Below are 18,172 nucleotides of genomic sequence, written 5' to 3'. Positions count from 1 at the left end.
CGCACCTGCTTCCTAGTAAAGAAGTCAGGATGTGGAGAAAACCACCATAATCGTGAGCCCCATATGGAGGAGGCAGGGCTCAATCAATTCTTGTAATGATATCACGCCCTCTCTAAGCATACACGCGAATTGTGACATTTTACTGTGGTGGGGGCAGGGCCTAATGATGTGTCAGCCCTGCCCCCGCCTCTGAAGAGGCTTCTCCTCGAGAGGAGACAGTTAAAGTAGGTTAGTATGCTATAATGCAATACGTACTCTTTTGCCCAGCTCACCTCCTTTTCTGTCCTTCCACACTCCTAAGCTCACTTCTAGATTGCAGCTACTATTTATCTCTCAGCGAGAAGACCATGATGCTTTACCAATACAAACTGAATATGCACACCTATACATTGGGCGTAATTCCTACTTGCACGCTTTTGCTGCCGCAGCAGCGATTTTTGTAGCTGTGGATGTATATGGTAATGCAGCAGCCACCAGAACTTGTATTGAGATGCCCACCGGAGCCAGTGTATGGTCACTTAAAATGGCCAACGCAACTGATACACCAGTGCCATTTTATCTGCATACAACATCACAGTCAGAGATTGGGACGCCCCAGAAACGGTCACGACACCCCTGCATTTTTGCCACTACTGCCCGAAACTGCCCACTAATGGTCCCTGACTGTCAATCACTTTGCGAAGAAATTCTCAATGAAGGCGACATCGCTAAGGTACTTTGGCTCACTGCAGTGTGACCATGGAGCATGTGCAGTTGGTCGATGATTGCCCAACTGCTTAAATCTCGGCATAGCATACAAGTATTCATTTGGCCCATTGTGTGCTGCTTCTAAGATGGATGGATGGATGGATGGAGATAAAGTGGACGGAGTTAAAGCACCAGACGATCAGCTTCCTAACTGCCATGTCACGGGCTGTGTTTGAAAAATGACAGTTAGGAGCTGTTGGCTGGTACTTTATCTCCATCCAATGCTTAAGGAGAGATGTACTAAGCTGTGATAAGAGTGCAGAAGTGAGCCAGTGGAGAGGTTGGCCATGGCAACCAATCAGCATTGAAGTAACATTTATAATTTGCATACTATAAAACTATACAGAACAGCTGATTGGTTGCCATGGGCAACTTCTCCACTGGCTCACTTCTCCACTCTTATCACTGCTCTGCTTAGTACATCTCCCCCTGTGGGGGTAATTCAGATCTGATTGCTGCTGTGTGTTTTTGCACAGCGGGCGATCAGATCTGAACTGCGCATGCATATACACCGCACTGCACCGGCGCATCACACGGCTGCAACGGGCATCGGCGCCCTGCGATGGGATGGTGCGAAAAATCCATTCACACGGGCGTTCGCAAGAAGATTGACAGGAAGAGGCTGTTTGTGGGTGGCAACTGACCGTTTCCTGGGAGTGTCAGGGAAAACACAGGCGTGATCAAGCAATTTCAGGGAGGGTGTCTGACGTCAGCTCCGATCCCAATCCGCCTGATGTGATCGCAGTGGCTGAGTAAGTCCTGGGCTGCGCAGAGATTGCACAAAATCAGTTTGTGCAGCTCTGCTACACATGCGAACGCACACTTGCACAGCGAAAACCCACTCCCCCTGTAGGCGGCGACTATCTGATCACAGGGCTGCAAAAATCGCTGCCCAGCGATCAGATCTGAATTACCCCCTTAGCAAATACAGTAGAACCCCTATTTGCTCTGTTTTTCCTTGTGCTGGATACATATTCTCTATAACAGACAGTAAGGCGCTGTACAATTTCAGTAGCTAGAAAGTGAGAGCAAAGGGGACAGTGGGAAGCTTGGGGGGACATGTACTAAGTGGTGATAAAAGTGGAGAAGTGAGCCAGTGCTGAAGTGGCCCATGGCAACCAATCAGCATTGACATAACAATAAATATAATTTGCATACTATAAACAAATATAGAGCAGCTGATTGGTTGGCATGGGCCACTTCTCCACTGGCTCACTTCTCCACTTTTATCACTGCTTAGTACATGTCTCCCTTGGAGTCTTATCTGGTAACTCTGCTAGTCTGCAGTAAGGAATTTACATACAACACATCACAGGAAATTAGTATTTAAACATAGACCATGAACAATAAACAGATCAGTGCCCTACAGCTTGTAACCAAGAATAATTTTACTGTGTATGAAATGACAAATCAATATAAGAATGAAATACCAACCTGAGCCTTTGTCGAGGTCCAGATTAGCAGTGTGCGTGACAAGCAAAAAGAAAAGAAAATTATATAGCCATTAGTTCACCTGCTCGATGACAAATGCCCACCAGATGCTTATTACGCGTTTACAACTTGAAAAATGTCTCTGTGTCTGACTTGTAGGTGTTTCTGAGCTACAGTCACTTTATGATGGACACATGTGGTGCAGAATTCAATCATCTAATTATGGAAAATTTTGGCATCTAAAAAATGCAAAACAAAAACTACACAATACATGTTTAAGATTTATTTGCTGTATTGGAGTTATTAACTATTTAATTTTTTACCATTCAGAACACTATGGGCTGATTTGGGAGTAGAACAAAACCATGTCACTTTGCAGGTGGGACAGATTCAGAATGTACAGAGTACTTTAGGTTTGGGTGAGGTCAGTGGTATATCATACCTCCCAACATGACCCTCTCCAGGAGGGACAGAATGCTCTGCTTCTGGACTTTTCTCGCAATTTATAATTGATGACACCTGTGCTGAAACACCTTTCTTATCCATTAACCTGTCCAAAACAGGTGTCGTCAATCATAAATTACGAGAAAGAAGCAGAGCATTGTGTCCCTCCTGGAGAGGGTCATATTGGGAGGTATGGCATATGAACAGAGGAAGAGGCCCATCTGCAGCCTCCTCTGTCCAGGCTCCCTCCAATCATTCTGGCAGCCAGGCAGCACAGTAGAGTCTGATCACGAGGGGACACAGACTCTATTACGCATGCACAGGTCTCTGGGTAAGTGGGTTGGTGGCCATTTTCCCGGAGATTTCCTTACCACACATGCACAAAACACCGGGAAAATGGCCATTTTCCAGGTGAGCTGTGGAGAGGTGCTGCTGCTGACAGGGGACTCGGGAGAGGTGAGTATTGAAAAAAATGGGTGCAGAGGCATACCTTATACCAGTGGTTCCCAAACTGTGTGCCGTGGCACCCTGGGGTGCCTCGGGACACTTGCAGGGATGCCTCGGGTTGGTGGTCCAGAACCAATTCAAATTCTGTATGGTCAATGTAAAAAGCAAAACCACTGTTAATGGCTGACAATCATAAAATATATTGACAATTAGAAGCAAATCTTGTCCCTCACCACATAAGTTACCCTAAGGGTGGCATATAAAGACAATTTACTTAATTTAATATTTCTTTCTAAATTTTTCAATATTAAACTATTGGCTTAGGGGTGCCGTGAAAAAAAATCTGATACTCTAGGGTGCAATGATTCAAAAAAAGTTTGGGAACCACTGCCTTATACCCATTATAGAAATACTACTGGGTATCTAAATTGCTGTGTAAAAACAAAACTGTACAACATTTGTGGGCTACATGCAAAAGCAGCCAGTATTTACCCAACAGGCAAATAATAACAAAAATAATAACTGTATTTGCACCACTTGTATTGCAACAGGGTTTTTCCAGCTGCAAAGGTACCTGCTTTTTTGCTTTGCACACTAATCTCCTACATATTCTCCCAGATCTGTCACTCTGTGACTGTGTGGCAAACGCTGGGTGGAGTCACAGCAATGGGCGGAGACAGTATCTGAGGGAGAATCACCAGTGCCAGCAGCAGACTAAGGACCAAGGCGTCCAGTGACACTACCAACCTTCAGTATAGGGATGTGACCATGCCTAGCCAGAGCAGCAGCAAGAGCCACTGACAGCATCTGCAGGGAGGGGAACACCGCAGAGATGGAGGGTAGTTAGTTGCAGGCAGCAAGGGGCCGCCCGCAGCTCATTTCCCGGGTAAATGGCTAGCGGATCACACCCACTCCACAGGCCAATGGACGCTAGCTCATCTACCCCTATATGAGTACCTGCCACAGACAGACATGCAGGTGCCAGGCTGGCAGCCAAGGACAGAACTCTCACCATTGACCGCTGCTGGTGCGCAGGATCTCCCCCCGTCTTCAGACACATTCATCTCTGCATTGGGTCTTGCGCATGCGCATATCATACTGCCTTCCGTCATGCGCACACAGGGCTGTGGGATGCCAGAAGTAGGGAGGATGGGTGATATGCGCATGCGCCAGCAACAGCGCACAGATCAGAGTGGCCACGGCGTGGAGGAGCCACAACAGCAGTGCCAGTGACATAAACTACAGGGACTGGGAGCATGGGACAACACCGCTCAGTAGGAGGCGATGAACGGGGTCTTTCCACAGCATAACAGGTTAGACGCCAGACTCATACAGTCACTTATCTGGACCAATCAAATTCTTGCCAGAATCTCAAACAATGACTCACCTCTAAGCACACTATTTGTCTGTCCACAGCCTGCTGCGCCTATTACCCTTCCACAGCACCACACCTGCCCCTCCACTGCCCTCAACACTGACCCACACATTAATCACCCACCTGAGGCAACCAATCACAAAATTATGTTTGGAGGTAATACTCCATATAATCAAAATATTGCATGCCCCAAGGCCGTGCAAGGGTAAAGGGGGAGTAGCCCCTTGCAACGGTGTGAAGAGCGCCCATAGGGCGCGATGAGCCACCTAGTTTCATATATGCAGCTAAAACCATAAAAAAGGAGTAGGTGCCTTATAGTGTTTTAAAGAAAAGTCAATAAAATAATTGTGCTCAATAAAATGCAAATGTGCTTGGATCAAATACATAATGGGCCGGACAAATGATTGCACCTTTATAAAAACTCTTGAGTTCGGCCGGCAACCTGCTCCTCCTGCCAACTCAGACGGCATTACATCTGGCCCAATAATTTAGGATTATCAGTATTTATCTGATATCTAGATTTCCTTGCACAAACCATCTCTGGAGTACTATATTTCCTTGCCTGATGCCTCAGATCCAGAAAATGGCAAAAACAACAACAACAGCAACAACTATATATTAGTGTAGTAATTTTGACAACCTTAATCTGGAGTGCAAAAAATGTACTCCAGGATTAAAGAATTAATTAATTAATTAAAGAACACCAAGAATGAATCAATAATTTATAAGAGCTTATATGCAAATGACACATTTCAGTGTCAAATAGTAACCCATGTCTTCTCCTAGACAACTTCCTCCTGCTGATGCGGGACTCCGGAGATTTAAGTATTGAACATGGGGGCAAAGCTTGCACTATGGTCCACCCTTGGCAACTCAGGGGCCCGTGTGCACTGCACACCCTGCACCCATTATAGATACAGCGTTGCTCCTATAGCTCTTCTAGGAATCAGGTTTAGCTGCGTAAAGGGTTGGGGGCCCTCGCTAGGGAAATGAGCTGAAATGATTATACCATGCCCGTCAGTAGAAACAGAATGAATATGGAAGGTGGTGAAAAGAATTGAATACCACCGCATATGTTTATAAACTGTCACTAGAAAATCATTGCAGTTCTGTTGGAACCAGAAAAACAGTTCACACTTTATTACTTTTGTAACAACTGCTCTGCAACTGTTTCATGTTATCCTCAATTAAAATCAGAGCAGCTCATACAAAGAGGGGGAAAAAAAAAAACTGCAGCAGCGCAGTTTTAACATATTTAAAGCTATATATGTAAAACAGGTTATACCTTAAGCATGGCAGGTCTTCTTTCAGCGCAACACAGTACAGAAAATGAAAATAACAGAAGCACTCACTGCCAAAGGGTTCTACCACAATGCAAAGAGAAGCATGGAGATGTCGGAGCTGAAATGATGCATGTGCACTGAAACCACCATTTTATAAATAGACATTTTAGAAACAACTTTTAAGTTATACTTATTTTTTCCCCCCAAGAATAGAAAAATATTTCCATGGAAAAGTCTTTAAAACCTGGGATTATACTTAGAAACGGAGGATAGCTATGCTTATGTGTAGTCAACACATTCTATTATTAATGTAGAGGGAGAAGAAATACAATGACTATAACTGCATATTGCAGTAGAAATAGCTGAATATATGACAAGAGTCACTTGTGTATATAGATATCAAGGAAATAGAGCAAATGACAAGTAAATGGCAAAAAGGCACTAGTGACCTGAATACAAACTGAGGATAGTGCAGCCAATGTTATCCCAAAGTGATGGTTAAGAGTAATGAGGATTATTGTCTGAAATTATTTGCTAAACTACATTCCTACCTAAATTACATTAAGATGGCTCAAGATAAAATAATTAACTTTAGGATGATATTGGCTTTGTCTGTAAGTAATGTGGCCAAAGATAAAGTAGTTTCCTTTTGGGATAACATTGGCTCTATCTTTATTTCAAAGTACTTGACCTTTCCAGCAGGTAATTAGACCTCTGGATCTCCCTGCTGAATGTGATCAGGATCTCTGTCAATAAGAAAAATGACTGATGCGTATTTCACTCTGGAGGACAGTATAAATTGCTCTGGCTTCCAACTAGACGCTAATTATCCCTAGCACCAATATACTGATGAAGGTGATAACACAGCTTCTTATATTGTCCTGCAGCATGGACAGAAAAGGTCATTATACAGCTGTACAAATAGGCATGTAGTCAATATGTCCTTGTTTAACATGTCGACTTTCACAATATCAACAGCAGGTCAACATTGATGTTGACCATTTGAAATTTTGACATTAACCACTTAACTGGCTAATATTTTTCAAAAAAAGTTCCTGAAACTGTCTATTGTTTTATTATCAGGGGATGAAATAATAGCTATTTAAACCATATTCAGTACATTTTTCATGCGCAGCCAGAGCGAATGCCGTAGACTCACGGAGTGAAGGGACAGCAGGGAGTAACAGGTGGAGAACAGCCACTGGATAAGGAATTGATAGGCCTTGACACAAGTTGCTATCTGGTACGGATCTCTCCATTATTTGTGTTTGTAAATACACTATTAACAAAATTACTGCACCATAAGGCGCTTGTTCTTCTTTCCTAGTACCATATATATATATATATATATATATATCTCACATAGACAGAATTTTGTTGTCAACATTTCAATGCCATTTAATCACAGGCATTTTCATCAGGATATGAGATGCAATACAAAACTGGCTCACCTATAAGACACCATTCACCTAGTGAATTACTTCTAGTAGGCCATGCTGCGCGACTACAGAGATGGCAATTATGACCTATTGTTAATCTGGTCAGGCGAGGAATCTGAGTTTCATGAACTGATGTTAAAAGCTTAGACATCGAATGAGTTTATAAAGTTCACATATTCTATTTGTAGCCAATTGGTGCATTATTTAGATGTATCTATTTCTAAGGATCAAGATGGTATCTACACGGATTGTAATAATATATTAAATTTTTCTAGTCAGCATCCCATAACCACCAAGAAAGGTCTTCTTTTCTCACAAATTCTGAGGGTACATAGAATCTTGGATAACACTGATGCCACAATAAGGGATATTGATATTGTGATCAGGCAATTTGTGTTGAGAGGTTATGATTATGGAGAGTTGATTAAAACCAAGGAGAGAGTGTTACTGATTCCTAGAGCTGAAATTTTGTTCCCTGTCAAATCTAAAAAATCCCCCTGTAAAAAAAATCCTCTATGTCCAGAAATTCCGTAACAGCAGTGAGGAATTAGTGAGACACACCAAACAACTGTGGCCATTGGTTAAAACAGACTCTGATCTGAAAGTGTTTCATACCATGTCTGTTATGCCCAGCTTCTCACGCAATAAAAACCTGAAAGACTGGCTAATTAGGAATGACATTTCAGGATTTAAGAGCCAACCTTCTAATGATAATTTCCTAGGACACAAACCTGGCAGTTATCGGTGCACAGGCTGCACTACTTGCAGTTACCTGGAAAGTAGAGATGTGTGGCGGGCACTTTTCGTGTTTTGTGTTTTGGTTTTGGTTCTAATTCCATTTTCGTGTTTTGGTTTCGGCTTGGTTTTAACAAAACCACCCTTTCGTGTTTTGGTTTTGGTTTTGGATCTGGATGATTATTATTTTTTAAACATAAAAACAGCTAAAATCACAGAATTTGGGGGTAATTTTACTCCTACGGTATTATTAACCTCAATAACAATCATTTCCACTCATTTCCAGTCTATTCTGAACACCTGACACCTCACAACACCTGACACAAACAATTGGCCCATCTAGGCGTGGCACTGCAGTGGCAGACAAGAGGGTAGATATAAAAAAAAAGGCCCCAAACAGCACATCATGCAAAGAAGAAAAAGATTTGCAATGAGGTAGTTGTATGACTAAGCCAAGCAACACAAACAATTGACCCATCTAGGAGTGCACTACAGTGGCAGACAGGAGGGCAGATATAAAAAAAGGCCCCAAGCAGCACATCATGCAAAGAAGAAAAAGATTTGCAATGAGGTAGTTGTTTGACTAAGCCAAGTGACACACACAATTGGCCCATCTAGGCATGGCACTGCAGTGGCAGACAGGAGGGCAGATATCAAAAAAGGCCCCTAACAGCACATGATGCAAAGAAGAAAAAAAGGTGCACTGAGGTTGCTGTATGACTAAGCTAAGTGACACAGCCACCTGCCCATCTAGTAGTGTCACGCAGTTGCTAAATGTCGAGAGTGGGCCGCAATTGTTCGGTCCACTGACAGCATCTCCAGCACGCTCCAGTCACTTTAAAAAAAAAATCTGCAATTGGTGGACTTATACGGCAGTACCCCAGGACTAATACAGCAGTACCCCTGGACTCATACGGCAGTGTCACACAGGATGGCACAAACTAGGCCCCAAACCGCACCTCATGCAAATATGTCGAAGAGGTGCAATGAGGTAGCTGTATGACTAAGCCAAAGCGACACAAACAATTCCAACTGGAATTATACGTCCAAATCACTGGAATTAATTGGCAAGATCACTGTAATTAATAATTGTAAATCACTAACATTAATTGGCAAAATCATTGTAATTATACATCCAAATTACTGGAATTAATTGGCAAGATCACTGTAATTAATAATTATAAATCACTGAAATGAATTGGCAAAATCACTGTAATTATACATTCAAATCACTGGAATTCAATGGCAAAATCTCGCTATTGCCTGCCTAGTGAAGTGGAATCTAGATGGGATTTGTTACCGGAGACACAATACCTCCATCAATTGTCTAAATCCTACTGCACTAATGGCGGATACCGGATGCACGTCTAACACCAACATAAGTGTCAAGGCCTCAGTTATGAGGGCTTCCATCGTCATGTTAAGCTGAACCACTAGTCATGAACATAGGCAAGGGCCTCAGCCGTTCCTTGCCACTCCGTGTCGTAAATGGCATATTGGCAAGTTTACGTTTTTCCTCAGACGATTTAAATTTATTTTTTTGGTTCTTTTTACTGAACTTTGGCTTTTTGGATTTTACATGCCCTCTACTATCACGTTGGGCATCGGCCTTGGCAGACGACGTTGATGGCATTTCATTGTCTATGTCATGGCTAGTGGCAGCAGCTTCAGCACTAGGAGGAAGTGGTTCTTCTTGATCTTTCCCTATTTTCTCCTCAAAATTTTTGTTCTCCATTATTTTTTGGAAGTTATAAGAGACAATATGCGTCACACGAATGACTGGAATTACTGATGACACAGGACACTACCAATGGTCTGATGCAGCCTCACAGGTTATAATTGTTATACTACAGCAGTGGATATATAGCAGCAGCGTATATCACCACTGGAATTACTGATGACACAGGACACACACTACCACTGGTCTGATGCAGCCCAACAGATTTTTAATAATAATATAATTGTAAGTAATTTGTTATACTGCAGCAGTGGATATATATAGCAGCAGCGTATATCACCACTGGAATTACTGATGACACAGGACACACACTACCAGTGGTCTGATGCAGCCCAACAGCTTTTTAATAATAATATAATTGTAAGTAACTTGTTATACTGCAGCAGTGGATATATATAGCAGCAGCGTATATCGTCACTGGAATTACTGATGACACAGGACACACACTACCACTGGTCTGATGCAGCCCAACAACTTTTTAATAATAATTTAATTGTAATTTGTTATACTGCAGCAGTGGATATATATAGCAGCAGCGTATATCGTCACTGGAATTACAGATGACACAGGACACTGGATATATGGCAGCAGAGAACACCAACACTGTGACTGCCTGGACTGATGCAGCACAATACACTGAGTGACTACACTGGACTGGTCTGCACAATACAGCACCACTTTACAGCTACACTGGCTATATGGACTGGACTGAGCAGCACAACACTTGTCACCCCACTTTCCCGCCTTAATAAACAGAGACTGAGCACACTGAATAGTACACGTCCCCTCACTCTCCGAGACTGGAGTGAAAATGGCCGCGACGCGTGGCTCCTTATATGAAATCCAGATCCCACGAGAGTCCGACATCGGGATGACGTTTTGCCGAGTTCGGGTTTCTGAGTCAAGAGGGAAAATCCGAGCCTGGCTCGGATTCGGACTGGAAGCCAAAGTTCGGGGGGGTTCGGTTCTCTGAGAACTGAACCCGCTCATCTCTACTGGAAAGTGGTAATTCTTTTGCTTATCCGCATACCAGAAAACGTATTATGATATGTCAGGTTTTAACATGTTCTAGTACCCATGTAGTGTACTTTATCCGGTGTCCATGCGGTCTCCTTTACATTGGTAAGACCTCTAGGCAGTTGAAGGAGCGCATGAACATGCATAGGTCTTTCATTCGTAAAGCAGTAGAAGGACAGGTGGCGGCACAAGAACAACCTATGACCCGTCACTTTAGGGAATTTAAACATGGACTTGCTACTTTGCGTTATAAAATTATTGAGAAAGTAGCCAAAAGAGTGAGGGGTGGTTACAGTGCGAAGTGAGGTGGATACACCGGCTTAACACTGTATTTCCCCATGGCCTTAATGACAACTTTGGTCTTAATTGTTTCCTCTGATATATTGAGGATTTGTTGCTGCTAATTGATATATCTATGGAGAATGTACCTGTATATACAGTATTTTGACCTCAGGTTCTGTGCCCTCTTGGAACATGGTCTGCCCATATGTGTTACAATTTGTCTAGCACCTATTTGATATGTCTCTTATAACAATGTTAAACCAATTATGTTAGAGTTTCTACACTGTATCGTTATGTAATTTGTATCCATTACTGGCTGCCTGATGGTTCCGCTATTTTTATTCAGGTGGAGGTTTGTCACATGATGTTTGCTCCAGGCGTCGCTGGGCAACGGTTTGCTGGCAGTCCGGGACACGCTGTATGGCGTGCGTCATCATTGATGACATCATTGGAAGGCATCCGGCTCACGGAATACGGTGGCGTGAGGAGAGGAGGACACTTGGGTGAGTTATAAAAGCTTGTTATATGTCCTTTGTGTGGCGTTTGATCCTGAGGACGATTTAATAAATCGAAATGTTGATCTATCTCAGTGTGTGAGGAGTCAAGTCCCGTGCGTGCCGCCCCATTTCCGGATATATACATGTGGGTGTCATTACACCGGGGTGAGCACCAGGGCTGAAAAGATATCGGCGGGAGTGCCGGCCAGTAACCCTTTTATATATATATATATATATATATATATATAAAACACAAATCCTGAGCGCGCTCTGTTTGATGTATAGATATAGCGGAAGTCCTTCCAAGTAGGTGTATCTTATACTATGGATAATTGGATTTCTTGGGCTCCTGCAGTGGATAACCCCTAACCAGAAAGTCACCCAAACAAATGGCCCAAGGCCAATTAGAATAAAATATTTAATACAAAAAGAATTCATAAAAGTCTTTGACATGAGAATTTCTTTACAACAGGTTATACATGGATTTTGATAACTCTGACAGCAGAATCCAGTAGGTAGATGTAAACACTCCCTCACCTTAGCAAGGTGTGCGCTTGGCGAAGGGAGTAATTTTCCTAACTGGAATACTGACTAATGACTGATAAACCCAACGCGTTTCGTCAGTTTGACTTCATCAGGGGTAACTTGTTTGGGGGGGAAAAGAAAATACCATTTAACGGTTTTCTTTTTAAAGAATAAGAATAGTTTAGAGAAGTAAATCAATAGGTACCTACCAGAAATATATTTTTGTATTGGAGCACCTATACACTGTATAATTCTTTGTGTTTTCTATCTTATGTTTGTCTGAGATCCGGCAACGGAGGTCTCGCCTGTAGTGCTGCTGGTTCTGCGAGCGCAAGATAAGGATATTTTTGTATTATATATATATATATATATATATATATACACCCCGTATATACTCGAGTATAAGTCGACCCGAATATAAGCCGAGGCACCTAATTTTACCACAAAAACCTGGGAAAACTTATTGACTCGAGTATAAGCCTAGGGTGGGAAATGCAGCTCTACCCATACACAGATCTCATAGTGCCAGATATGCCCCACAGTGCCAGATGTGCCAGATATGCCCCACAGTGCCAGATATGCCCCACAGTGCCAGATGTGCCAGATATGCCCCACAGTGCCAGATGTGCCCCACAGTGCCAGATATGCCCCACAGTGCCAGATGTGCCAGATATGCCCCACAGTGCCAGATGTGCCCCACAGTGCCAGATATGCCCCACAGTGCCAGGTGTGCCAGATATGCCCCACAGTGCTATGTGTGCCAGATATGCCCCACAGTGACAGATGTGCCAGATATGCCCCACAGTGCTAGATACTTACCCTCCGTCGCTCCCGCGCTGTCGTCTGAAGGAGGGACACGGAGAGCGCAGCGCGCGGCTCTCCTGTGTCCCTCTTGTGTCTCCGGCGGCAGCGGCATGTGTTAAAGGAAGTGCCGGTTCGTGCACTTCCTTTACCACACAGACGCCGCTGCCGCCGTAGATGCAGGAGGGACACATGAGAGCCGCGCGCTGCGCTCTCCGTGTCCCTCCTTCAGACGACAGCGCGGGAGCGACGGAGGGTAAGTATCTAGCACTGTGGGGCATATCTGGCACATCTGGCACTGTGGGGCATATCTGGCACACATGGCACTGTGGGGCATATAACGCTGACTCGAGTATAAGCTGAGGTGGCTTTTTCAGCACAAAAAAAAGTGCTGAAAAAGTCGGCTTATACTCGAGTATATACGGTATATATATATATAAATATATATATATATATATATACAAAACAGATACTCTCCCTTTTGCGCTATTAAACAGAAAGTGAGAAAGTATTGGGTTAAGGCTGCCAAATTCCACTAAGTCCCTTGTTAGGAAGGACTAAAAAGATACAAATATGTGCCAGTAGAGGAATGGGCGCACTTGGGTTGTTTTTCCACCCAATATTCAATGGGGAAAAACAGCAGTCTCCCTAAGATATTTTCTCCTAATTTGTGAGCATAAAACCACATTTAACATGTTCCATGTAAAATTTATTACAACATAAAAGCAATGATACAAAACGGTATAGTATCTCTTCTTGCAGATAACACCATATAGTACAGAGGACCAGTTGAAATAACTTTGATAGATTCCTCCTTCTCCTTTGACAATTCGGAGATTTGATGTTTATGAACAAATAACCCGACGCGTTTCGTCTTACTCTAAGACTTCATCAGGGGTATGTCTCTAGTGCTTGATAAATACTGTTAGTGCATCAATAAAATGGCAATTACGTATTCTGGATACTTGAAAAAACCACACACCGGTGGGGTACACAGGTGAAAGTTAGATTAAGCCTTATGGTTAAGTGCTTGAATAACAAGTTCAAACGCATAGGCCTGAACGCAAGTTCAAATAGGTATGTGACCTTATGATTCAGGGATTTGGATAACAAGTTCAAATACACAGGTCTACCACAATTTCATATGCGTGTGAGTGTAACCTTACCAGCAGCTACAATAGCTTCAAGTCACAACCAGTGTAATCAGCAGCTACAATAGCTTCAAGTCCGCTTCTGTGGTGGAGAGTGCAGTGTTACATGCACCCCTCCCTGTGGGTGGTAAGTGCATAGCTGTGCCCCGCTTCTGGTGCGGTGAGTGCTGTGGTTTTCCCTCTGTATGTATATGAAGGGGTTAATCTAAAGGTTAGCTCTTATTAACCGTGGCCACTAGCTTTCTCATGCACCCCTGTGTGGACTTTATTATCCTGAACCTGTCTCAGCTGTTTTTTAGCAATCATCTTTGAGCCAGTGCAATAGGTGACTAGTGTGCCTTTAAAAGCCATAAAGTTTGTGGCAGGTACACATTACATCTAGCAGGCAGATGATGCAGCAGTGTGGTAGTCAGGTTTTAAGACTCTGTGATAGTGTATGACCTGCATGAAGGTGGGGTACCTTGAAAATCGGTATGCGGGCTTCCGTGCATTGGCCAATCCACCAACTAAACCCCCATCATTTATTTATTGAATTGTTGAGGATAAGTGAGTTTACTTTGGTGAGTGCTGGGTTCTCTGTTTGTATATATATATATATATATATATATATATGGAAAATGGAGTGCAAAAGAGCGCCTGCTGGTGTTTTAAAAAATAATTTATATGTGGCAATTCACCATGTGAGACGTGGAGAAAATAAAATGTTTGAGAGAACAACTTATTTCTATAAACTTCTTCAGTTCTGATGACACTTTGAAGCATGTAAATTAAAAAAGAAGAAAAAGGAACATAGGGGGTCATTCTGAGTTGTTCGCTCTGTAAATTTTTTCGCATCGCAGCGATTTTCCGCTTAGTGCGCATGCGCAATGTCCGCAGTGCGACTGCGTCAAGTAAATTTGCTATGCAGTTAGGTTTTTTACTCACGTTTTTTTCTTCGTTCTGGTGATCGTAATGTGATTGACAGGAAGTGGGTGTTTCTGGGCAGAAACTGGCCGTTTTATGGGTGTGGGCGAAAAAACGCTACCGTTTCTGGGAAAAACGCGGGAGTGGCTGGAGAAACGGAGGAGTGTCTGGGCGAACGCTGGGTGTGTTTATGACGTCAAACCAGGAACGACAAGCATTGAACTGATCGCAGATGCCGAGTAAGTCTCGAGCTACTCAGAAACTGCACAGAGATGTCTTTTCGCTATATTGCGAATCTTTCGTTCGCAATTTTAAGAAGCTAAGATTCACTCCCAGTAGACGGCGGCTTAGCGTGTGTAAAGCTGCTAAAAGCAGCTTGCGAGCGAACAACTCGGAATGAGGGCCATAGTGTGTACTGTATTAACCAAACGCTCCTAGTTAGGAACCCTGCTGGTCCCAAGAATCATATAAGTGCACAGTTATATAAAAGAAAACACATTTAATATACAGTCCTGAAGCAAATGCAGGTAGCAAACGTACAGGATAAAAACATAAAAACAGCTTATCTGTCCACTATGGGAAGTTCAGGGTGAGCAGCAAGTTCCTGTCTCTTTCTTTTAAAAATAAACACATTTAATAAACAGTCTTGGAGCAAATGCAGGTAACAAACGTACAAGATATAAACTTAAAAACAGCTTATCTGTCTACTAGGGAAATACAAGGTGAGCAGCAAGTTCCTGTACCAACGCGTTTCGTCCTATGGCAAAGGACTTCATCAAGGGGATGTGTTTTCTTTTATATAACTGTGCTCTTATATGATATATAGAATCTCTCACATAGACAGAATTTTGTTGTCACCATGTCAATGCCATTTGATCACAGGCATTTTCATCAGGATATAAGATGCTGTACAAAACTGGCTCACCTATAAAGGCACCATTCACTTAGTGAACTACTTCCAGTGAGCCATGCTGCACGACCACAGAGATGGCAATTATGGGCATCTTTATACAGATTCCCGTGGCTGCCGCATTTGCATATTTTTACACACACACACACACACACACACACACACACACACACACACACACACACACACTATTTGCAACTGCGACAGCATGTGCAACTATTTCTGAATCAGGCCCACTGTCAGTACTGTGTTCCACTGTTGTCTGGTGTCCTCTTAAATATCTATGTATCTGCCTTACTAACCCCGCCACTGGTCTCTACTTGTAGCTCCTCTTTATCCCCATCATACAGTACATCAGTTTAATGAAATGTGACAACTGATGACCCAAGTCCAACATAACAGTAATAAATGTAAATAATTCACTTATTTCACAAATTCTTAATATTTGATGGATTCAACTTGGCATTTTTATTAGATAAATCAACCGCACAAATACAATTTCACAGAAAAAAATGCTGATATATCGCTTTTCATGCTAAATCATCCATATAATCTATCCGCAGTTTTAAACCTCATGATCAAGGGCTTTCCACTGCGTATAGATTTCTGTATCAGTAAACTTGTATTTTTGCTACTCGGCATACACAATATATATTTATGTGTGCCCTGGACTGTTAACCTCATTTGTGATGGAGCAATTAGTGTTATTTGATGTTTACCACATCCGGTGAAAATGCAATCATTACGCTGCTAGGTCTAAACATTCCTCTGAGTACATGCATAATGTGTATTGTCACAGTGTGCAAAGCTATTAATGTAATATTTAATGATCACACTTTTATAATCTCAAAAAGATAATGGGTGTGTGTTGTGTAGATTATTATTATTACTGGTTATTTACTTAGTACACACATATTCCGCAGTGCTTTACAGTAGATAGATAGATAGATAGATAGATAGATAGATAGATAGATAGATAGATAGATAAGGCCAAATATAAGGATGTCATAACACATTTGATGCTCAGTGATGTCACTCTTGCAAGAACCTTAATACTTTGTGAGCAGCAAGTCACTAATGTCATATTATTGTCAAATGGAATACATAATTGTCAGTGAAGAGAGATTTTCACTATAAACCTCAGTTAAATATATTTTAACTTCAGAACTTTACTAGCAATTTGGCTAGGTGCTGTAGAATCAGACTGCTATCTTCCTTATATTCCAAATTGGTTGCATAAACTGTCGGTTTATTAGCAAAACATAAGCAATATTTCTGACTTATTAGATCCTCTTTCCAGCTGTGCCAGGCTTACACAGGACCTAACAGGTCAGCCACATAGCTTATGCATTGCTAGTAAACCCACAATTTATGCAACCTATTTCATGGTGCGTCATTCTTCTTTGTTGTGTTTGTATTGACGGATTCTGGCACCCTTCCTTATTTGTTCTGATACTAGAGTGCCCACCATGTCTTTGTTTTAATATATGTACTGTATAAGGGGTTCACTACGATCTGCCGGCGTCCGGCCTCCCGGCGACCGGCATACCGGCTCCGGGAGGCCGGCCGCCGGCTTACCGACAGTGTGGCGAGCGCAAATGAGCCCCTTGCGGGCTCGCTGCGCTCGCCACGCTACGGGTACGGTGGCGCGCTACGCGCGCAACACTATTTTATTCTCCCTCCAGGGGGGTCGTGGACCCCCACGAGGGAGAATAAGTGTCGGTGTGCCGGCTGTCGGGCTCCCGGCGCCGGTATGCTGGTCGCCGGGAGCCCGACCGCCGGCATACTGAAGACCACCCCTGTACAACCCCTAATTGCTATTTGCTACTACTGTATATTTTTATTATTTCACGGAGTCTGAACTGACCTGATTTTTAAGGTCAAGCTTCGGACAAGGCCGTCCTCCATTGTAAGGCTTTTCTTTCAGAAATTTATACCGCATTTTCACTCCAGGTCCACAAGAGGAGCTACATGGAGTCCAGCTAGACCAGTCACTCAGTCTACAATCAAATGGGCATGGAATTTCACACTTTTCCTCAATGTAACCTGCGGAATGCATGAAGAATACATTGTGTTGACAAAATAATCAGAACCTCTTACTTCTATAAACAATATAAGACATGCGTACCACAACTATAAGGTAATCCGTATACATTTAATTTTTACTTTTTAAGGGCAGCAAATAAAGGAAATGAACTAAGTATCAGAAGCAAAGTTGGCAATAGACTGGTTCCAGCATAAACAACATCAAACTTGTGACATACAGACTTTAGGAAAACAAAAGCATACAATAAGCACTCCCACAATAGGCACTCCCACACAAATAAATATATTTTAAACGGATAGCCATTACAGCAGTCATTTAAGAAGTTTTAAAGCTACAGACAAGTTTAACTACATCTGTTATTAATTACATCCATTGCCCATCGTCCTGACGCCTGAGTCAG

At 42.7% G+C, this 18,172-nt stretch overlaps 1 protein-coding gene across 5 annotated transcripts in view; it reads right to left on the bottom strand.

Annotated features, from left to right (window-relative positions):
• Positions 1-18,172, bottom strand: part of THSD7B (thrombospondin type 1 domain containing 7B) — a 1,210,507-nt gene that overhangs the window by 265,086 nt on the left and 927,249 nt on the right. For all 5 annotated transcript variants that reach the window (XM_063933719.1, XM_063933721.1, XM_063933718.1 and 2 more), the window contains one exon: positions 17,593-17,771. In XM_063933719.1, coding sequence (XP_063789789.1) covers positions 17,593-17,771 — 179 coding nt within the window. The remainder of the gene's footprint in view (positions 1-17,592; positions 17,772-18,172) is intronic.

This window comes from Pseudophryne corroboree, chromosome 7 (assembly GCF_028390025.1).
Source record: "Pseudophryne corroboree isolate aPseCor3 chromosome 7, aPseCor3.hap2, whole genome shotgun sequence".
Lineage (NCBI taxonomy): Eukaryota > Metazoa > Chordata > Amphibia > Anura > Myobatrachidae > Pseudophryne > Pseudophryne corroboree.
The sequence above is the reverse complement of the archived record's forward strand: the minus strand, read 5'-3'. Positions and strand labels throughout refer to the sequence as shown.